General features: G+C 38.4%; 2 protein-coding genes across 3 annotated transcripts; both read left to right on the top strand.

Annotated features, from left to right (window-relative positions):
* Positions 1–2218: 2218 nt before the first annotated feature.
* Positions 2219–21906, top strand: SFT2D1 (SFT2 domain containing 1). 2 transcript variants are annotated; one of them, XM_060692324.2, is made up of 8 exons: positions 2219–2417; positions 8301–8387; positions 10284–10366; positions 10781–10862; positions 11791–11826; positions 12176–12234; positions 13836–13865; positions 17138–21906. In XM_060692324.2, the coding sequence occupies exons 1-8, from the start codon at positions 2355–2357 to the stop codon at positions 17175–17177; spliced, it is 480 nt and encodes a 159-aa protein (XP_060548307.1). In that variant the 5' UTR covers positions 2219–2354; the 3' UTR covers positions 17178–21906. The 2 variants fall into 2 exon arrangements, with proteins under 2 accessions (XP_060548307.1, XP_087739006.1); XM_087882880.1 differs by having other exon boundaries at positions 2232–2417; positions 16455–17794.
* Positions 19995–22167, top strand: PRR18 (proline rich 18). The gene has a single exon (XM_034428486.3). The coding sequence runs from the start codon at positions 19995–19997 to the stop codon at positions 20766–20768; it is 774 nt and encodes a 257-aa protein (XP_034284377.2). The 3' UTR covers positions 20769–22167.
* Positions 22168–23660: the final 1493 nt, after the last annotated feature.

Raw genomic sequence — 23660 nt, 5'->3', positions numbered from 1 at the left:
ATACTAATGGGTTGCAAAAATAGGCAAATTTATCAAACTTTATTCCTTTTGTCTTAAAAAGAACACACAAACAAAGCTGCATACCGCATATATCTTCTTCCCTTATGGATAAAGTTCTTGGTATTCTGGTTGCACTTGCGGCATGCCAGCAAAATATGTTCAGAGTGACAAGCTCCATCTCCCCAATAAGGAAAGCTACATGTGGAATGGGTGTGACTAAGGATTTTCTATCTTTCAAAAAAAAAAAAAAAGGCATATGAATTATCAATTGTACAACTCCATGATGGCAGAGAGACCAATATTTAGAGCTGCATGATGATGGAATAGGGAAAATTTGAAGAGAATGTAAGAGTAAATAGTAAAAAATATGTATCAAGGACTGACAGAAAAAAGGGAAAACCAATAGGAAGCAAAAGGATGCCATAAATTCCAATGAAATTGCCAGATATTGTGGAATGCATTTAGGAAAGCAAAGATCTAGGTTTAATTATGAATGAAAAAGACCACTGATATGTCAGAAATTAGCCAGTTTTTCATAGTGGTTAAGGCATCAGGCTAGAAACTGGGAGACCATGAATTCTAGTCCCATGATGGGCAAAAAAGCTAACTGAGTGACCTTGGGCCAGTCACCATCTCCCAAATCTAGGAACAATATTAGGGCAAACCACTTTTGAAAAAGTGCCAAGAAAATTGCAGAAACCAGTCCAAACAATTGCTAGGAATAAAAAATTGACTTAAAGGCATAAAAATCAGAAATTATGAATTGCTATTACCGCAATCAGTGACTCATAACCTTGGAAAATTTAAGATTTCAAGATTGAGAAATGTTGATCTAGTTTTTGTCATATGACCATAAGAATTCATGGGTTGGTGATTAATACAAATTATGCTCTAGAGTGCAATGGAATGAAAGAACCAGAGAAATGTAGGGGGAAACTATACAATGCTCTCAATGAATGGGGTGGGGTGGGGGTGATAATATTTGGTTAGGATTCATGAATGGGTAGGTTGAGTCAAGATGAGAGAGCTGAAGAAGCTTCTTGGATGAGAAGTGAAACATCTTCAAAGAAAAACCAGAAAGTCCAGTTGCCTCTTGAAAAAGTACCTTTGGCATAAGATGAGACAATAGAGAAAGCTGATTGGACCATTAAATAAATGGTTTCAGGCTGTCTATTCATATATTTATAAATATATATATATTCACATAGAAAAGACACTGATTTTGATGCTTATGACAGATTAGGTGAATTAGTGAAAGATAAAGGTGATGTGAGGTTCTGAATATGGGGCATTATTGGGCAGTGTTAATGTGAAATATAAGCTTAGCTTATATTGTTCCTCATGCAAAAAATCTAGGGTTGCAAGTTGTCATCGTTGACTTGATAATACATAATTTATTGTTACATTCTGCCTATTCTGTGACAGTCCTACTGAAGGCATTTATTTATTCTGTTTATTTTTAGACGCCAGATTCTGACTATTTACACAGTAGGTACTATGTTTATATCACATACTTAAAGAAGAACAGGGTGGCCCTTTGCCCCATCAATAACGAGCAGGATTGAAATCCCATTTTTGTCCCAAAGGTGCTTTTTCAAGAAGGCAACTGGACTTTCTGGTTTTTTCTTTGAAGACATTTCGTTTCCGATGAGAAGCAAAACGTCTTCAAAGAAAAAACAGCAAGCCCAGTTGCCTTCTTGAAAAAGCACCTTTGGGAAAACCATGACCTGGATGACTGAGAATCTCCACAGATAATCCCATTTTTGTTACATAGTTTGGGTCGCCTGACAAAACTCCTGCAGGGGGCTGGACTAGATGACCTCCAAGGTCCCTTCCAACTCTGTTACACTGTTACAAACAGCACCTTTCAAGCCTCGTCCCCAACCTTATGAAACAGCTGCCCTTCCATAGAGCAGCTCTGTAACGTAGCTTGCCTCAGCGAGTTAACCTTTTTGCTTGGATCACTTTGGGCAGGTAGCCGGATTGACAGTGGTGGGCCGTAAATATTGGAATAGTGGCGGCTTCAGAAGCACTGACTGTATCACAAAGAGTCGAATAACCGAGCACTTATTCGTGGAGAAGAATTCTGAGGCCGCTCTTCAACCAGCATATACGGGGAGCGGGACTAGCAGTTTATCCTAGAAACCGCATTCGTCAGCAACCAAGAAAGGAGGCGAGCCAGTCCATTCGCAGGAATTTTTCCCGGCTCCTCCCCTTCCGGTTCCGTTCTCCCAACTTCCGTTTCGACGCTTCCTTGGAGGGGAAGAGGAGCCGTTCCAACCGAAGCGCTCAGCCTCGGCGGGGTTTGGGGGAGGGGTTGTTTTTCGGAAGGGATCAGAGGCGCGGAGGTTGCGATGGAGAAGCTGCGGCGGGTGCTGAGAGGAGAAGACGACGAGGAGCAGGGGCTGACAGCGCAGGTGTGGCTTGGGGGTCGGGGAGGGGTGGGGTGGTGGGGAAAGGCGAGAGAGACTCCCTTCGTCTTTCCCGCTTTACCTCCGAGGGTTTCTGACTGGGTTTTCGGGGCGCCCTGACGGGATTGCCCCGCTTCCTCAGGACTAACGCGGCGTTGCTATTCCTGCCTATCGTTACTAGAGAGCAAGCGAGTCGCGAACGCAAATGGAGGATCTGTTCTGAGCAATACTGATGGCACCGCTGTATGTGGAGTCTGTCCTCTTAGCCAGACTGGCCGCCTCTACAGTCCCTGGATCAGGGGTCTCCAACCTTGGGCACTTTACGACTTGTGGACTTCAACTCCCAGAATTCCTCAGCCAGCATGCGCTGGCTGAGGAATTCTGGGAGTTGAAGTCCACAAGTCGTAAAGTGCCCAAGGTTGGAGACCCCTGCGCCTGGCCCTGGATCATAGGCTCCATCATTCCCTGCCGGCGAGGTCGTGTCAGTGCAGACTGCGGTGTTCGTACACGGGGGAAACGCTAGGCTAGGAAAGCTCAATCTTGGTTGCTCTGAATTAGCTGGATAAAAGCGTCTCTCTGCTCCTCCTGCCACAACTAGGGCTAAAAAAAAAAAAGTTTGATTAAAACGAAGTCGGAGGTGTTTTAGGGAAGTTATTGCCTGCTGAATGAAAATGAGAACTGGTATTATTTTAGCAGACAAGAGGGAAAGGATCTGTAAATTGTAACAGTTTTTGTGTTCATCTTAAAAAAAAAAGTTCTTTCCATTATGGCAGACACAGACGGTGGTGAGTCTGTTGTCAGCTTTTTGTTCTGTTGAGAAGGCCATGAGCGGAATGGTAGATCTCTGCTTTGGCGTCAGGGCTTATCAGATGTTAGTCCTCCCAAGCATGTTTGGGAAAAGCTGCCATCGGAAACCTTGGAAAGCTGTTGTCAGTCTGACGAGTTTCTGCTGTGATATATGGAGCTGAAATGAAATGCTTCAGAAAGTGCAGTACAGCTTCTGTTTAATCACAAGGCAATCTGTTCTACTGCTGGCCAAAAACATTTTTTTATTGATATTGTAATGAAATGTACTTCCTTGTACTGTAAATACATTGTTTTTTGTCCTGGTACCTGGGATGACTCTGAACAATGTTACCCATATTTCACATGTTAGTTCTTCCAATACCTGAAGTTAACTGTCAAGTTTCAGTAGATATTTCTCTTCTTCTATCTAAAAGTACCAAATACTCCCCACCATTTCTGATAAGCTTTCCTTTCAGGCCCCTTATCATCTGGACTGTTATCTCCTAGATGCATAGCTATTTGCTATCATTTTTCCTAAATACAGTACCCAGAGTTTGATGCAATGTTCTAGGTGCAGCATGGCCATCACAAATAGAAGATAACAATAGCTTATCTTGGTCTTGCCACTGTACTTATTTAATGTAGATATGGATTGCATTTTTTGCAACTGCTGGTTCCTGTTCATCTTTTGATCTATCCATTGCACATGTGCTGCTACCTGACATAGCTCCACACAACATATGCTACCTGACATAGCTCCCCACAACATATGCTCTTAGATATTGTACAGATTATAAACATGCAATCATCACTTCCAGGTTGACGCAAGCCATTCACAAGCACTTAATTGGTCTGATTGTTCAAACAGCTTTGTACCCACCTAATGATAACATAAAGAGCCAGTCTGGTGGACTTGTTAAGACATCAGGCTAGAAACCAGGAGACTGAGTTTTAATCCTTGTTAAAGGAATTAAACAAAGCCATCTGGGCAACCTTGGGCTAATCACTTTTTCTCAGTTTTAGGGAGGTAAGGGAAAACCACTTCTGAAAAATCTTGCCAAGAAAATTGCAGGATTTGTCCAGGCAATCTCCAAGAATCAGACACAGCTGAATGGGAAAATAAGATAGCATGGTCCAACCATATTCTGATATTTTCTCTATTAAAATTCCATGAGAATTCTTTCAGATAAACATGTCCACTGCATTCCTATGATCAACTGACTGTTTATCAAAAATGGAGATCAAGTGAATTGGCGTTATTTTTGATAAATTAATGCTTCCTCCTGTCATGTATTGCTTTCTAAATATTCACAAATTGATTGCTTAATCTGTTACATAGTTTTGTCCATTGTCAACCTTATTGGATCTGTAGGTAGCCTTTTCCATCCTTTTGAAGATAAGAACAACTTCAAATAACATTTTCCCTGCCACCTATCAATGCCCAACATCTTTTCCTAGTAGCATGCACCCTCCTGCCTTTCTGCCTATTTCTGAATTAAAGTATAAACAATAATATAAATGATGCATAGTGTTTACCAAGAATTAGTAACTTTAATGTAAGTGTCCTTTCCCCCTAGAGGCCTCTAGAATTAAACAGGGCTGATTGAATTAAAATATTAAAATATTCAAAAATGCCATCAGAGAGATCGAACATGGGAATCCTTTACATGTGTTGATGGGAGAATTGAGTGTCATGGAAGAAAGGCATAATGTAAACATAAAATTAATTCATTTGGGGCCATCCTCTTAAATATGAAGGTAATAGTATCCTGATATTCACATTCCTCAGTAATTCATATTGACAGATATTTTATATCAATTAAAAATCTTGCTGTCGATAAATGTTATCAGCATTATCTTATGATCATGAGATCTTTAGTTTTAAGTGCAATGCAAAGAACTTTCATTTATCTTTCCTAATTGCCATCATTCAATTGTACTGGAAAGCTTTGTGGTCCAATACTGAAAAAAAAAGGGGGGGAGTCCTTCATATCATGAATATTTTATATATTTCTACCATGCCCCTCTTGTATTTTTTAAGCTGGATCAGTTTCAATTTTCCTTCAGGGAACTGTTGTATTTCTATCACTTCTTTCCTGTTTTCTGTCCCTTTTAAAATTCTGCAATATTGCTTTTGAGTTGCTTTGACCAGAACTTCATATGGCATAATATTCCAAACGTATGGGTACAATAAAAATTTTTACAAAGACATTTTGGTAATATCAGTTTTGTATTCAATTCTTTCTTAATTATTCCAGCATGGATGGATCTTTTTTTCAGAGCAACCACAGAGTGTGGTTTTTGTTGTTAGTTTGATTGCACAGTATTGTTTAACCAGGTCGTTCTTGAACTCCAGGATGTCATGTGAGTCCAGAGCTGGCCATTTTTAGTAATGGAACCTAACGTACTGTACTCTAAACTATCTTATAGCAATTATCTTCCCTCCTACAATTAAGTAAATATTTCTTTCCTCAGTCCATATTCTCCTGATTTGCATTGGGGGGAGATTTGTTTGATGCATTTAAAATGGACAAGTTTCTTAGCTTTATTTTATTTATTTATTTAAATATATATTTAATATCTAAACATTAAGAAATGTGTAGATCTTATTCAGGGAAGAACAGCTTTCCTACATGTACATTTGTTAAATTTTTAATATTCTTTTCTCTGGGCTGCCTATATAAGGATAAAGATTTGGACTGGAAAAGGTAAGTTGTATACTATTACAGTTTGAAACTTCCCATTCATTACTATGGATAATGGGAACCATGTCTAATCATTTGCCTTTAGTCACTGTGACAGTTTTGAAAATTGTATGTATGTGCCTGCTTGTGTGAACTGTCTTCTTGAGCATTAAGATCTGGTTTTAGAAATTGCCACCTTGCAAATCACAAAGAAGTTGTATTAATTGCACCTACCTGATTGTTTCTTGGTTTTAATTGTTTAATTGTTCTCTGTGTGATAATTAAACTGCATACCACTTTTAATATTGAATTGATATTATATATTTGATATAATAGAATTATTTCTATGTGCATATATAATAACTAGTAAGACCCAAACAAATAAATGGAAATGAACACAAATCTGTTCTGCCTTGTAATTTTTAAAACATGTTTATGGAAAATTCTGAACTCTTGAAAAAAATTGGCATTGATTGCATAAATAGTTAACCTTTGGTAGGATCTACTAGCAGAACTGTGTCATTTTGATCCTTTTAGATCTCTCTATTACCTTCATGATTATGGATCATTCTACCCTTCTGGACTGCTTTTAGGGTTTGGGTTGTGTTGCAAGTTATGAGAATGGGTCTAGTTGGGCATGAGGAAGGTAGGGGGGATCAGTTTAATTGCTGCATCCTTTGGGATACCACAAAATTTATATTTATATGAAGCCTATGGGAGGTTGTCCAAAGGTTTCATTTCCAGTTTTACATTGCTATCCCAGGCCAGATGGTGATATTGAATCCTGTTTGGTACTTGGAAGTTATGAAGTTCTGAATGGGAGAGAACGGGTGACTTTTCTTGATTGTCATGGCATTACCTGGAAGGAGTACATCTGCAACTTGGAGGTTCCTCTGAACCCACAGCTCCGGTGAAACAACAGGTGGGGGGCATGGCTGGGGATGGAGTGGATTCCCAGCTTAAGCTACTAGACCACCTGTTGATCCTATTAAGTGGAAGGATCATGTTAAAACAACTCATGTCCTCACCACCACTCACTTGGACTACTGTTACATGCTCTGCATAGGGCTTCTTTGCAGATCTTTCAGAAGCTGCAGTTGAGTTAGAATATAGGAGCCCAGGGATCATATTCGATCAATATTTGGGCCCTGCACTGGTTTCTAACAAGCTTCCAGGTGCAGTGAATGGCTTTGCACCTCTAATTGCACGACCGCATTCTCCCATTGGTAGTGGTCCAACCAGTTTGACCTACCCAGGAGAAACTATTAATGATGACTGGTGAGGGGGACCAAGGCAAATTGGTGTTTGCTTTTCAGTGGTTGCACAAATCCTTTGGAACAGCTCCCAGTGGATATTTAATTGGCTCCAATTCTGATTGCTTTCCAGAAGCTGCTATAAGCAGAACTTGACTGAGAGGCATTTTGGCCTTGATTCAATATTAATTTGGTTATTGTTTGATGAATTTAATTACTTTTTATTATGTTGTGGATCATTTATTTGTATGCTTTTGTTTAATGTATATTATTTCTTGTGTATTTTTTCTTTTAAAGTCCGTAGAGATTTTATAGTGTCCAAATACTACTACTAATAATAATCATAATCATAATATACAATGTATTCACTCAACTAATGACATTCCCATATGTTCAATAAGTGACAAAAATTAAATTTTGACCATTTGCACTTAGTTTAATAATGAAATTAAATTTTTGTTCTGATTTGTATTTTATGTATACACTTATCAAGTGAATAACTGACTTGATTGGGATATATACATATATGGTGCGTATATAATTTTAGAATGTCATTTTTTCCTATTTAATTTCTATAAGTGTATGCATACTCTTAAACATATCAAAAGAAGTTTGATTTAATTTAAGTTTGATTTAAATTATTTGAAAAACAATTTACATATTTGAAAGTGATCCCTGCCTAAATATTATGTTGTCATCCATTTATTCCCAACGTTTGTAATGAATCATTTTTAGAAATGGAATTGTGAAAAAAGCACTTTTATCACCAATAAATAACATTCTAATTCTGCTGGTCTGTATTTTGTTTATTGTACCATGTAAATCAAATAGAAATATATAACCTCTACTGGTTGTTTTGATTACTTCAATAATTTTACATAATTAAGAAGTTTGTTAATTTGCCAGAATCCATTCTTCATTTAATTTTTTTAGGCATTTAAAGTGAGTATGCAAGCTTGTTTTTGGAAAAAATAATACCTACATATAAAGTTAGTGTATACGTTTAAGATCAATTTGTGAAGTGGAAGAATACTTGTGTCTTTAAGAACATCTACATTTTACAGTTGTTTTTATTTGAGCATTTTGATTTTTGCATTGGTAAAGATGTTTTATTAGTAAAGATTCCTTTCCTTCTATTAAAATCTGATTTCTTTCTTCATCCATAGGTCCTTGATGGATCATCCCTGAGCTTTAGTACTCGTGTGAAATGGTTTGCAATATGTTTTATAAGCGGCGTTTTGTGTTCTCTCCTTGTAAGTAAATATTTCACGAAACACAGAAAAAAAAATCTCCTTTATGTATTAATAATGTTTTAATTATTTTCCATCTCTGTTCTTGGGCTAATGTTGCATTGATATATGTAGTTGGTATAGAATGATTGGTCAATACATTAGGAAAAAGTGTACAGTGTAGCCTCTATTACTTTACAATATCAAAATACTAGCTTCTCCTAGGATGCAGATTTTCTGTGTGCCAGATATCATTTATGTAAAAAGCAGTCAGAAGAGAACATTTGTAACTTTACAGGGCAGCCTTCAAGATCTCTGCATGTATTAGATCACAAATTCAATCTTACATAATGCTATTTATGGTGGCTTGAGGGTGTCAAAGATTATAGGCTTTGAAGAGCACTGGGTTAGGGAAAGCAGATGCAAAAATTACAGAGAACAAGATTTTTTCCTTTTTTTAAAATATATAACTTTTGTATATATACTATAGCTCCAAATTATTCTTAAATAGAATTATCTGCAGCAGATAATCTGCACCATCTTTGTAAGGCATTGGGTTGAGAGAAAGCTTTTCAGGCTACCAGAAAAAGTGCTGGTAGATACTAGGGATTTCATCTATCAAACCATAGAAACTGCTTTGATCACTTCTTATTAATTAGTGTTTCATATAATACTGAATAACAGACTTTTTCAGAATGGTGGTGCTGCTTTCTTCCTTTTAAATTACTGTACAGTGACTAGTCTCTGCTTTGTTTTGTATTTATTCTTCCCTCAATTTCTGTTTATGCAATGTTTTTAATCCAGTCATCATGCTACAGTTTTCTTTCCAGTCTAAAGCCAAACAGTTTGTAAGTTTGGCTAATATATTCCTTCATCTTAATCAGATGCACCATTGGGGGACACTGGCTTCTCTGCCATTAACCAAAGGCCAATGTTCCTGCTCTCCCTGCAGCTGGGAAAAAGCTTTGTTTTGGTTTTTTTTACAACTAAAGCAAACTCTGGGGAAGTGGAGGAGAAAGATAACTGTGCTTGAGTTTGGGTGTACTTTAATCTAACAGCTCTGATTAGCAGCTGGAATTATCCCCAGAGGCTGACAGAGAGAGGTTCAGGGACAAAGGAGCAGAGGACTTTGCTTCAGGATTCAGGTTATCTTTAAGGCACAGGAATCAACTTCAATCAGACATAGTTTTAAGATTTAATTGATTGTGGATGTGTGTGTTAGAAACCTTGTTCTTTACAATATTCCTGTTTCAAATCTATTGAAATCCATCTGTCCCAAAATCATAAATTACAATGAGAATAATTTGTATGTACAGATAGTCCCCAACTTAAAACCATTCATTTAGTGACCCTTCGAACTTGCAATGGCACTGAAAAAAGTGACATGATCATTTTCCACATTTACCATTGTAGGATGCCCATGGCCATGTGATCGAAATTCAGTCACTTGGCAACTGGCATGTATTTATGATGGTTGCAGCATCCTGGGGTTATGTGATCATTATGTGATCATCTTTTGCAAACTTCTGACAAGCAAAATCAGTGGGGAAACCTGATGTTAACAAATATATTACTAATTTAATTTAAGTGCAGTAATTCACTTAATAACTGTGGCAAGAAGGGTTGTAAAATCGGCTTATTTAAAAATGGAAATTTTGGGCTCAGTTGTGGTCATAAATTGAGGACTACCTGTATTTTGTAAATTGGACTTGATACATTAATTTTTTTTTAGTTCTTTTCAATAAAGTTTGATTTCATTTGTTGCCCACTAAGACTTAACAGCTCTTGGTGACCCCAGGATGTTCAGTTGTCAGAAAAGTATAATGCTCCAATAATTATATAATAATAATAATGTCTTGATTTTTGGTTTGATAAAACTATAGATGATCTCATGGTTGGCTGTCTTAATTGTATATGCAGGGGACAGGATTGCTCTGGCTTCCAGGTGGAATAAAACTCTTTGCAGTGTTCTATACCTTGGGAAATATTGCTGCTTTAGCCAGGTATGATCTTTTTGTAGTCTTCTCTTTTTTATGAAATTGATGTGTTTCCACATTACTTGCAAACTACAAATAATTCTCTGTATATAGAACTGGGCTATTTTGAAATTTATTCTGTACAATTACCAGATGGAAAAAAAAATAGCAGATGGGACCCAACTGTAGGTTTTAACTAATAAATGTAATTTCAACTCACATATTGGGTGGGAACAGTTTCCCATCTCCTGAGTACACCCTCAAAATTTGCTCTATCATTTTCATCCAGAGCTGGACAGGCTATATAGAGTGGAATGAAGGAGAAACGTTGAATTCTATCAATTGTCATAGTCATAAATGGACAAAAAGGGACTGGGTGACCCTAACCTATAGCTATGACTGAGAAGATTTTTTTTAAAATCTTTTTTTTTTCCAAACTAGTACTTGCTTCTTGATGGGCCCCGTGAAACAGCTGAAAAAGATGTTTGAACCAACAAGGTTAATTGTAACAATTATTATGCTGGTAAGTTATGCTTGTTTGAAATCAAGAAAAGAAACTTTGTAAGTTCCAGATATCGGTGTCCATTCATAAATACAATGACACCAAAATTAAAAAAAACCTGTTGCACTCAAATACATAAGCAGTGGACTGCATTGCATGTTTTGTTACTTGTCCCTTCTCCCCCGATGCTTCTGGTTGCATATTGATGATTAGAAAGTGTTTATCAGTTCCATTACCTTAACTTATTAGCAGAATGACTGGACTTATTTGATTTGTTAAGTGATATCTTTTGTGGCAGATATATATTTGCCCTTTCATGAAATTTCTCCCGGTGATGAGACAGAGTTACTGATGAGTAGCAAAACTTTCTGAGAATTGCAGTGAATCTTTCCTAAGTTCTAGGACAATACAAGAACACATGTTTAACAACCACTTGAACCACAACCATGTTCAGAGTTACAATGGCATTGAATGAGCAGGGGTTATGATTGATTGTCAATTTTCTGGCCATTCTATGACACCTGTGGTTACATGATGGCAACTGGCTTGCACTTACGATGGTTGCAGCAACCTGCGGTCACATGATGATGATTTGTGACTTTCCCTGGCAGCTCCCCACGAGCAAAGTCACTTGCCTGCCTGCTGGCTTCCTTGCAAGCTGCCAGGGATTTGGAAATTCCTGCCAGCTTTCCCACAGATTTTGATTGTTGAAAGCTGCAAGGAGGTGTTCACTTAATGCCTCATTATCCTCACTTAACAGGGGCAATGGAAACTACAGGGATTGCCATTGCTAAGCGACGCAGTCATGGGATGTTAACGATTTATGACTATATCACTTAGCAACAGAAATTCTGATCCCAACTGCAGTTGTAACTCGAAGACTACCAGTACTGCAAATCCTATCCTACTTATATATGCATTGATCTTGTTCTTGTTTTGTCTTGGGCAGCTTTCTTTGATCCTCACGTTATTTGCTGCTTTTTGGGTAAGTAGTATTAATCAAACTTTTTGTACTTTTCAGCATGAATTTACTTGCTTTGGATGCTATAGTTAGTCTTATTTAAGATTTATTTTGTCTAGCTTAATATATTATACCCATGTAAATTTTGCCCAGTTTTTTATTCTATTAAATAAGCGTAGATTGAGTGATACTATGTCATTTAAGTCTGCATGCATGGGAGATTTAATATTGTTTATTCCCTCTAATAGAAAAGTGAAATTATGTGGCCTTCTGCTTCACTTAATTTTCAATCAGAAATAGAAGGTCCATGTAACACATTTTGTTCTTAAAATACCATCAAATTCAACACATGTTCTTTTTCTCACTTTCTTAGTGGCAAAAGAAAGGGTTAGCCCTGCTGTTCTGCATTTTGCAATTTCTGGCAATGACCTGGTAAGGCTTTCTTTGAATTCCTATCATTTATTACAGTCATGCAACTCTATTATTACAAACTATGCAAATCCGATAGTGTAGTCACCTTGATTTATGGTTGTGACTTGAAACATTGTGGATTCTTATTAGAACTAAAGGATGTATAAAAATGGTTTTCAAATTGTTTTGGGTAACTCTGGAATTGCTTTGAAAGTATAACAGTCTCTAGAAAGTCTGGAGGTGGCTACCAGACTAATTAGCTGACCCCATCTTCCACCTATGCTTCCTTCTCTCCCCTCCCCCCCATTTTTAAATTCATATAGTTGTACTTTATTTTTAGTAATAGCAATAGCACTTAGACTTACATACTGCTTCATAGTGCTTTACAGCCCTCTCTAAGCTGTTTACAGAGTCAACACACTGCCCCCAACCATCTGGGTCTTCATTTTACTGACCTCGGAAGGATGGAAGGCTGAGTCAACCTTGAGCCAGTCAGGATTGAACTCCTTGACAGTGAGCAGTGAGTTAGCTTGCAATATTGCATTCTAACAACTGCACCACCACAGCTCTTATTTTTATTGTTTCATTGCTTTGCAATTATGTTTACATTTTTTATCGTTTTTTCCATTGTACTAAGTGTACTAAGCCACCCAGAGTAGCCCCATGACAAGAGGGGCAGCAAATAAATTTAACAAATAAAGAGAAATTCCCTAACAAGAAAGTGATTAAAGGATACTCTTTCTATTACTGATATATTTCTTCAGTACATATTTACATTGGGGTTGTTGGATCTTGTGGAACATTTCACGCGAAGCAGGGTGTCTTACCATTTCTAGCTGATGTATACAACTATAGCTTATATTTCTTTTGAAAAGGATACATTTATTAAAACATGCTGAAACAAATATCATAGCATATTATGAACAAGTAATGATCATAGTATAAAAACTTGGCATTTCAGATATTGACCATAGATCAATTCTTTATTTATTAACAGTAATTATTATTCATTATATAATATTTCTAGCCCATCCAATCCAAATGGGTGTCAGGGTGTAAGAAATCCCAAAATAATTCATTAGAAATATATAGAGAAAATAAAAATCAGCAAGAAAAAAAACCCTAATGCATCAGTGTCACTTTTCATTTAACTGAAGGGCCAAATGTTCTCTGGAACAGATCTGCTTTGCCTTGTTTTTGGAATACCTGTAGAGTAGGAGCCGTCCATATCCTCAAGAGAAAACGTTCCTACTTTGAAGGGATGCAATCTCTTACAAGACCTGTCCCCTGGCTCAATGGGCAACTTCAATTTCTTGTTTATATGCATACTGAATTTTGAATTACCGTAATTGATAGGGAGGAGTAAATCTTTATTTACTAAGCCTTCCTTCTAGGAAATGTATCTCAATAGCATAACTTTTGTTTATTGTTTTGAGTTTCTACTCTTACAACAAAATCTGAAATGGAAGGTAGAATTAGGAATCTTGTAGAAGTATATATCTTGTTTTATTTTGAAGTATAATCTGAATAGCTAATTATATGAAATTATTACAATAGACTGATTTCTCTGTGGATGGCTGCAAAAGGATGCTAAAACATAATTTCTCTTCTTCCTCTCTTAGGTATAGTCTGTCATACATCCCATATGCAAGGTAAGTGTTACCATATTAAAAAAAAAGTTTGTGTAGTTATCTTATATTGGGGGTAATCGGATCTGAGTAGGCAGGTACAGGTAATCCTTGACTTTAAAGTTACAACAGTACTGAAAAAAAGTGATTTATGACCATTTTTCACACTTATGACCGTTGCAGAATCCCCATGGTCATGTCATCAAAATTTGAATGTTTGTCAACTGGTTCATATTTATGACAGTTGCAGTGTCTCAGGGTCATGCGATTCCTTTTTGTGACCTTTCTTTTTTTTGTATATGTTTTATTTAAAATTTTCCTTTAACAACCAACATGTTTTGTGGACAGTGTATTGACTGGATCAATATATTTTTTACACAGTGCTAACAATAATAATACAATTAAGTATACATAATCTTTATCTTGCAATGTCTAATCTTAATATGCTCATTTTAATTATAATAGATTCTTTTATGTATCAATATATATATTATTTGCCCAATTTGTACTTATTTTTTCCCCATTTGTTGGGGTTCACATTCACATCTTTACCTTTAAAAATACCATTCTCTCTTTATGATTCTTTATCACTTTCTCCATAAGTATATTTAAACATCAATAACATTTCTCCATACAATGTATTTGTTGACCCCTGCTGAATGACTAATAATTAATATTTTAGATATTACCAGTGGTGGGCTGCTGCTGGTTCAGACCGGTTCTAGCGAACTGGTAGTTCCGACGATCAGCTGGCCCTGCCCACCCGCCCCACCCTATCCTGTCCTATATTTCCTTCTTTCTGGCTCAGCTGATTTGCACGCCTCCGCTGTTCTACTTACCGGGGCTGCCGTAGAAGTTAAGCAGCTGAGCTTCAAATTGCTGTATTTTGAACGCTGTGTCCGTGCGCAAAGCACGTGCTCACAGAACCGGTTGTTAAACCAGTTGCAGCCCACCACTGGATATTACTCAATGTCCCACCATACTTCCAGTATATTAATTTTTTATAAACACCAATAAAACCAATTATTAATAAAGTTTAATCAGTCCCGGGGTTATATCTCTAAATCCCCTGATTTTATAGTCCTTGAAAGCTATAAATTTCAATATATATTTTTACACAGTTAATAATAATAAATTTAAATCATAGTGTTCCACCTCTTAGCCTTGGTATAATTGTGGTTATAATAAACTCTATTATATATCCATATACGTGCTACTATTTTCCTAATTTATACTTTCTACTTTTTTCTACTAGTTTTTAATACAGTCACCATTTTGCAAGATATTTTATCTCTATCCATCATCTCTTAGCCTTTTTAGAATTTCATCATTTATTGACTTTTTGGTAACTTTTTAATATTTTTCTCTTGGGATCTATATTTCTTTCTAGCATTTTTGCACAAACTGAATGTTCCCTCAGTCTCCTTCTGCTGCATCCTTTGGATACCCATCCATAACCCTTTTATTGTTTTTGGAAAATGTTCCTTTTTTTCCTCTGTTCTATTGTAGACACTTAAGGAATTACCTATTTGATTCTTAGTACTTATTATCTCTTCAGTGTTTTTGTCTTCTTGTAACTTATTTTGATTTGTCTCCTCCACCGCTCCGAGTTTCTCATCTGTCTTCTGAATATTATGTTCATCTTTTCCCACCATTTCCCACACTCTCATTTTTATCTTTGAACAATCCCATCATCTCCGTATGATTCTGTCGTCACATTTTTATACTTTTAAGCATCACTAACATTTCTTCATAGAACTTTATTGTCTCCTGTTGAGTCATTTTGTACCAGTTTAATATATTAAATTATTCAATATACCTCTAATATTCCAGTATCCCAATATCTTAAAACTCCAAAGAAGTCAATTATTAATAAAATTTAGTCAATCCCAGAATTATTCCTCCAAGTCCCCTAAATTTCTATTCCTTAAAATCTATAAATTGATAATTTATAATCTTTATAATTTCCAATTTATACCTTCCAAATATCCAAGTCGTCTACTGAAATAGAATTGTGGTCAAGTGGTCAAGTGTTATTTACTTTCACTCCTTTTGTGTATCTTAAACAATTATCACTTTCCCATGTTGCAGTAATCTTCCTCCAGTAGATGGCTCTCCAAATCCATTAAACAGCGTGCAAAAAACAACATCTGATTGTCAACCAATCGGAGGGGGGGGGGGTTTAAAAGTAAAAATAAAAAATAAGAGTTTCTCCCAATAATCACTTTTCAAAGTATTGTTAAATCTTTTCCAGGCTTTCTATATTTTTAAGTTTCTATTAGATATTTCTTTCACATCTGGGTCTTCAATCTTTCTCTGTCTCAATGTATCCAATCACTGCTTTCTTAATGTTTGGATATTATTTTTTAAAATTCTTTTCCTTGGGTTAGGTCTCTAGAATAAAAGTTGTAAGTTGTCTCACCCAGTTTCAATGCTCTGTCCACGAACTGCTCCAGCACAAATCTTATTGTCCCGGTTGTCACAGCTTGTGACTTACCAAAAATAGCTGTCGTCCCTGCTGCCGTTCAGGAGAGCTTTCTTCGGACCTAACAAGGAAATCGTGGTTTCCTTGTGGTTGACAAAGCACTTCTCCTTCCTTCACCACCCCTCCAGGGCGGCTTTGACCCGTAGGATCTCCCGGCAAGCAGATACCATCTGATATTCATGGAACTCGACAGAGCCCGGCTATTTCCAGCTGTTCTTGCCACGACGCCAACCAGTTTCCCCTTTTTGTGACCTCCTGACAAGCAAAGTCAATGGGAAAGCCAGGTTCACTTAAGAACTGTGTTACCAAATAAAAACTGTAGTCATTCACTTAACAGCTGTTCTGTTCCTAACTTAACAAATGCAGTGATTCACTTGTGGGAAGACAGGTTGTAAAATGGGGCAAAACTCACTTAACAAATGTCTTGCTTAGCAACATAATTTTTGGGCTCAATTGTGCTTGTAAGTTGAGGACTACCTGTATCTAGTTTTCAGTATGAGGCCTGCCAAGCTTCAAACTTCAGTTGATTTTATTAAATTCCTTGAATAAATTTAACATACTTGAAGTCAAAAGCAAATTAAAATTGCCATTACAATTGCTGTAAAATGTTGACCTTTATTAAAATGAATGCTTGGCTATAAAATTGCACAATGGTTGTCTGGAATTGCATCATTCTGCATGCATCAAAGATGGAGGAAAAGGAAGGGTTTTTTTTAATTAGAAGTTAACTTGTCTACCACTTGGTAAAGCCTTAAAAATAATGCATCATATCTATAAGCTGTACATAGTGATTTTTCTTTTTCTTTTAAAGGGATGCTATATTGAAATGCTTCACTTCTTGCCTAAGTTAAAGAGAAGCAGAACTATTTCCAGTGCTTGGAAACCTACATCATTTTTCCTAGATTTACTCCAAGTGGTTCAGGTCCTGAAACAGTGACATCCTTCTTCACAATGGGGATTAAATTGTATTAGCAGAAGAACCTTTTTTTTAAAAAAGTACAGAACCAGGGCAATGATACCATCATCACAAGACCCCTCAATCCATGCTTATTCTAAAAATATTTTTCACTCAGTGGTCTTAAAATTGCTGGATGAAAGTCTGCTAACATGATTTAATCTCAAAATGATATGGTCTTTGAGTTTCAGGTAAAATGCATGTAAATAAATCTGCCTCATTTTTTTATATTTTTCTTTCCAATTTGTCTATTATGTTTTATTTTCCAAAATCCTATTAAATTGTAAAATGAAGAATTACACTATGTTATACCTACTGTGCCTCTTCAGAAATGATTAATGGTGGAGACAGCATGGAGAAAAAAATGAGACTATATAAGAAATGTTTTTTTCAAATTCAAAAACTTGGTGTTAGTCTTTATTTTAAAAGCGAACTTTTTATACTGTGATACTTAAAACACATTTAATTTGAGTAATATATTAAATCAATGATTAAAATAAATATTTAAAATTATACAGTGTAATGGTATTTATGGTTGAGATGTTCTGTAGATTATGTTAGTGCTGATAGAACTACCATTAAATTACTTCGTAGGACTCAAACATGGGTTAATGCTTACATTTTGCTTATTTTAAATAATGAGTGTCTATATACTCTCACAACTTATCCATAGCATGCCCACTCTCTTTTCTGTAACTTTAGAATTAATCTCCCATACACACACCTTCCAATACCATTAATGCTCTTGGGGGAGGAAATATTCAAGTAAAATCTATATGTTCAAGCCCTTATGTTTAATTATGTGGCTAATGCCTGGATGGAACTGAAGGTTTGCTTCAGCAATTTAGCAGTTTAAACAATGATTTAAACTACAAAATGAATAATTTGTTATCTAGTAATTTAATTCCCTCCCACCATGTATTATGAAGATCAATAGCGCTAAAACTCCCATTTCCTTGTTCTGCTTTCAGAGGGATTATACACACTAGTAGTGAGTGATAGACTAGTGTGGCAAAATATCTTATAAAAAAAGAGGCAGGCAGCTTTAAGAGCAAACTAACACTGGACTCCCAAGGATGTAGAAAACCTGCTGGAACTTATTCTTCCCAGATCCTTAAGCATTCCAGGTCAGGAGTTGAAAACAAACACAGTCTCTTTGGAGTGTCAACAGTTCAATTCAAGAACTAAAAAGTAAATTCTCAAAATAAAATATCAAACCAAGGGAGAAAGATGGGTCAGGCAGCAGCAGAGTGGGGCTTGTTACTCTCCTTCACACCAGCAGATTCAATGGGCAGCCCAGTCTCAGCACACAGGCAATTCCCTACTTGAAAAGACTCTGGCCCTTTCTTTCCTCACCTGAGGAATTTCAAGAGAAGAACCAGATCTATTTAGTGCCTGACAAATGAGCCAGGTCCTAACCAGGCAGCACAGACAGATGGGGGAGTCTGTTTATACTGACCTTGATAAGGGTAATTTCCAGCACATCCTCCCTTTGTCCCCCACGCTCTGGTACCTGCTCTCTTCCTCCGCTGCCTCCAACCTCCACACCTGTTCTTTTGGCAGAACAGCTTTGAAGCTTAGCCAATCGTGAGCCTGCAATCACTTAACAATGAAAAAAAATTAACCTTAGGCTGTTTCTTTAAAATAGACTTTAGTTTGGAAGATAAAAGTTGTAGCCTGGCAATATTTGCCTTCTAGGAATGGGTGATGGAGGGATACTTCCTTCATCCATCTAGCATTCTTGGTTTCTATGCTGATAAGGAAGAGGTTTTGATTTCTTACAGGAAACCTCATAGTTTGCATGGAATTTTTTTGTTGTCAGTGGTGACTAGGAAAACAATTAATGCAAAACCAGTTTAAGGAAATAACAGTGGCATATGTTGAACTTAAGATATATTTGTATAGCACATGGGGCCATTCTAAGGCTGTCCCACTGGAACCTCAGGATGTATAAATCTGGTCTGCTTACATAGCACACTTAATTAAGCAGCATTAAAGGACTGCATTGGCTAAATGTAGTTAACCTTAACTTTGGTTAGGCTTCAATGACTCAGATTGTGTGAATCCACTCTGTTTGGGAAACATGTCTCACTATAGCAGCGTCTAGGCTACTAGCACGCAATCTAAAAGCAAATAGGGCTGTTACAGACTATTGTCAACCAGATTCGTGTTGCAATGAAATTGGTAAATATTTTTTGTACAGTAAGAAATTTGAATAGAAAGTTGTAGGGAGTCTAGCAACATCAAGTAATCGAAAAGTCCCACTTTTTTCAGAGCGGGAAGTGACTATTTAAGCCCACAGCAGAATCCACTTGGGCAGATTCCCAGTAGATCACTGCTTTGCCTTTTGAGGGGGGGGGGATTAAAAGGGGAGGGCTTCTAGATAGAGCCGCCTCGGCTCTTCTCGCTTCGCCAGATAGGGGGCGAATTTCAGTCCTGAGGAAGCGGGTTGGCTCTGCGGCCAGCTCTAATCAAAGCCCTCCAGCCTCGCCTGCCCGTCGCCGCTCGCTCGGCTCCTCCTCTAGAGTCCAACCCGGCGCGTGTCTCATTCACCGGCAGCATCAGAGCCTCGGCAGCACGCGGAGTCGCCGAGCTGCTTCGCCGAAGGCTGGGAAGGAAGTCCGCTGGAGCGGGCGAGTCTTTGAAGAGATGCCCAGCTGAGCGCGGACACAGGAGAGGAGGAGGAGGAGGAGGAGAAAAGGTCTCCCCCGCCATGTCCTTGCCTCCTATCGCGCCGCCACCTTCGGCCGCCCCGCGACTGCAATCGAGGAAGCAACATCAGCCGCCGCCGCCAGTGGCGGCTCCTCGAAAGCCGATGGCGGTGCTGGCGACGGCCCCTCTCGCTCCAGGCAAACCTCCTCGGAAAGGGCGCGGCGTGGCTTCCGAGCGACCCGCCGGCTTCTCCAGTTCCTGGCCCAGCGGCTCCCTGCAGAAGCAGCTGCCGCGCGGAAAAGCGGCCCAAGGCGGCAGGAACGCCCCGCCGACCGAAGGAGGGGCGGCGGCGGCTGCCTTAAGCGCTGCCTTGTCTCGCAGCCGGGGTCGGTCGGGGCCGCCGGCCGCTGGCACGCGCTCCTGCGAGAGCCTCTGCGCGGCGCCGGGAGGCCGCGGGGAAGCTTCGCTCCGCTTCTCGCTCAGCCTTCCCCCGGAGGCGATCCGGGTCTTGCAGCGGCGGAGCCTGGAGAAGCAGCGGCCTCGAGGTCGGGTGGCCCGCTTCGCTTCCCCCGACGCCTCCAGGTGTCCTCTGGCGGGAACCTCGTCGCCCGAGGGGGACTTGCGCGCCTTGCTGCAGGTGTCGCTGCTCAACGAGCGCCACCGCTACGACGACGTGGAGTACGAGGAAGACGAGGCGGCGGGCGACCCCGGAGCCTTCGCGGCCGACGAAGGGCTGGTGCGCAAATGCACCGAATGGCTCCGCGGTGTGGAAAGCGCCGCCGCCCGGGACCGAGCGGGCAAGATGGACACCCTGCCTCACTTGAGCACCCTTTGAGCGGCCGGGTTTGTGGTTCCTCAGCCTTTTACAAACGGTGTGGTCCTTCGGCCAGGCGCTCTTCCGAAAAAAAAAAGCACCGTTTGCGAATACAAATGCTTATCGTTCCGTTTTCCGGTTGCTTTCTAGTTTATTCCTGCGAGGAAAAAAAAAATCTCACTTTCTACTTATGGGTCGTACTGTAGAGCACTGGGTTGGATTTCGGCCTCTCGTCTTTCCTGGGGAGGTGGGTGTGGTTTTCTTTTTTGTGCCTTTTCTTCGGAAACACCCAGGCGGAAAGCCCTGCCGTTCAAATAACCAGCGGTTGCTAAGGCAGCAAAGTGGCCTCACGTTGTACAACGGTAGCTTTATGTAAAATGCACTTTGGAGGGTTTGTTACTCCCCAGTCAACACCATCTCTTTGCTTGATAGCGCATCAGAAAGGTGCTTAACCATTGTCTCCCAAGATGTGTGTCAAATATGTCTGCCAAGAGCGCATCCTCGCTTCACCTCTGCTTCTGGAGATCTGCTTCACTTCTTAAATGGATTAGTGTTATCTATCCAGCATTTTTTTTTTTTAAAATGTCATTGCATAGTGTTAAGGAAAAAGACACAGGAATGCAACTCATTTGTGTGTTATTCATTGCTAAGGTAGTATAAATGTTTGAACGTGAAAGATGAGAATGGTGAAGTAAGTTTAATGCCTCAAGTGTATATAGGTTTTACTAAAACCAGCCAAATATGAGTGTTCAATTTTTATCGTGTCTGTTCAATTTGTTATAACACAGTGATTTATTTTGTTAACCTTTGTAAAGATTGAGGACTCTTGTGTTATTTGAATCTGTTCCAAACAGATTTACTGGAAAAGGGGAAAACACCTGAATGCATGCTGAGAATCCAGAGGAGTTAAAGGAAGGCTGGGAAGAAAAACTTTTTCCGTGGTTTATTTCAACTTTCTGGATGTGCTCTGAGGATGACTCTGAAGTTTATGAATTAACTTTCATTCTCACAACAGAGACAAAAAGAAATATGCTGTCTCTATTCAAAGTGTTCTGAACAAAAATATTTTATTAGTACTTTGTAAATATAGAATAGCACAGTGATTTTGTAAACCTGCAACATTTCTATTTATTTGAATAAACAGCAAAATTTTGTGAGACGTATGTGCTTTTGTTTAATATCCTACATTTTCACAGAAAATTAACTAGTGGTTTCACTATTGGCAAGTCAGATGTTAAAATTGCATATATATTTTTATTTCAGCAAGAGGCTTATATTATCTTTAAATCAATATGTTCATTTCATTGGAGTTTGTACTTTCATGAGTTCAATTTATCCAGAAAGTAGGTGATTGGAAATATTTTTTCAATAGGTTTACCATTTATTTGCCAAATACCAGAAAGAATAAAATGATTTTTAATGAAAACTAGCAGCTTTATTTTAGTATACTTAATCTCTGGGTCATTCTTGAGGGGGGGAAAGGGACACTACTGCTCCTACTCATCTGCAAAAGCCAACTTGGGATATGCTAAAATAATGTTACCATCTGAATAGTGTTTCCCAACCTTGGTCACTTGAAGATGTGTGGACTTAAACTCCCACAATTCCCCAGTTGACCAGCCTGGAATAGAGTTAAATAGACATGGGTGAGAACTGAGGGATAAAATTTCAAATGGCAGGAGCCAGAATGATTAATAAAAAAATTAACTGCAGGAACCCAGACAGCACCTCTGCTTGATTTCTTTTGACAGGGAAATGTGAGAGATAAATTCTTCATTGTTTTGATTTGACATTTTTGACATTTGATTTGCATAAAAATGCTCCATGCGGAAGCATTATCAGCTTGAGAAGGCCACGAGTCAATAAAAATACCTAAATTCTTCCCCAGCCTCTAGTTGATAATGGAGTATAAAGGGAACTTCTTAAAGAACTTAAATATTTCTCAGCCACGTGATGTTGAGATTTTTACACTGATCAACAGTCAAGTGTGCTAATATGAAAGTTGCTTATTCTGTGGAAGGTGCACGCTGGGATTATGCACTCTGCAAGTTTATTACAAAAACATTTTGTATAGAGCTTGTCAATTGTACATGGTGGGATAACTGGGTGAGCCTTTGCCAGATTATTCTTGTAGAGATTAGATGGAATGGCTCAAGTTATAAGGTAGTAGTGGGGAGTTTATTGATGCTTACAAATAGAAGAACTAATACAGAGGCCCACTAACGGATTTATTTTCAAAAATTGAGAGAATTAAGTCCCCTCCACAACTTTGCTGTTCTTTCAGTGGGGGGGAGGAAGTTAAACATTACTGAATTTGAAATCAGTGGCCCCTCAGGAGAATCAGAAATTGCAAAACCTAGATTTCTCTAATGACTGATGCATGAAATAGATTACAGTAGTGGGTATCCTCAAGTAAAATGAATTTTTAGGGCTGAAATTAGATCTACTGGCTACATAGGATTAAAGACACCAAAACAAGCTATCAGTTTATTGAGAACTGCTTGTTGGAACTTCTCAGTTCACTGTTTTCCTTACCTGCTCCAACCTACCCAGAAAAGACTGCTACTCCTTTTTCAATGAACAATTTCTCCAAAATTTGCATAGTTATAGTGTTTCATGGGTATATAGGCATAAACTAGCCCCTGCCTGAGATACTCCTTGTCAAAATTGTAATTGTGGAAACTGCACATGGTTAACAACTGTCCTGTTTAGCGACCATTCAAACTGAAAAAGTAGGTTTACAACTGGTCCTCAAGCTTAGGACAGACACAGCATCCCCTGGGTCATGTGGGGCAGCATCCCCAAAGCACTTGGCAACTGGCACACATTTACAACAGTCAGTTTCCCATGGTCATGTGATTGCCATTTGCAGCCTACATCAGGCTGACAGCCTCACTTAAAACCAGAGAAATT

This window comes from Pantherophis guttatus, chromosome 1, assembly GCF_059756535.1.
Source record: "Pantherophis guttatus breed Tessera chromosome 1, ASM5975653v1, whole genome shotgun sequence".
In the NCBI taxonomy this organism is placed as follows: domain Eukaryota; kingdom Metazoa; phylum Chordata; class Lepidosauria; order Squamata; family Colubridae; genus Pantherophis; species Pantherophis guttatus.
The sequence above is the reverse complement of the archived record's forward strand: the minus strand, read 5'-3'. Positions and strand labels throughout refer to the sequence as shown.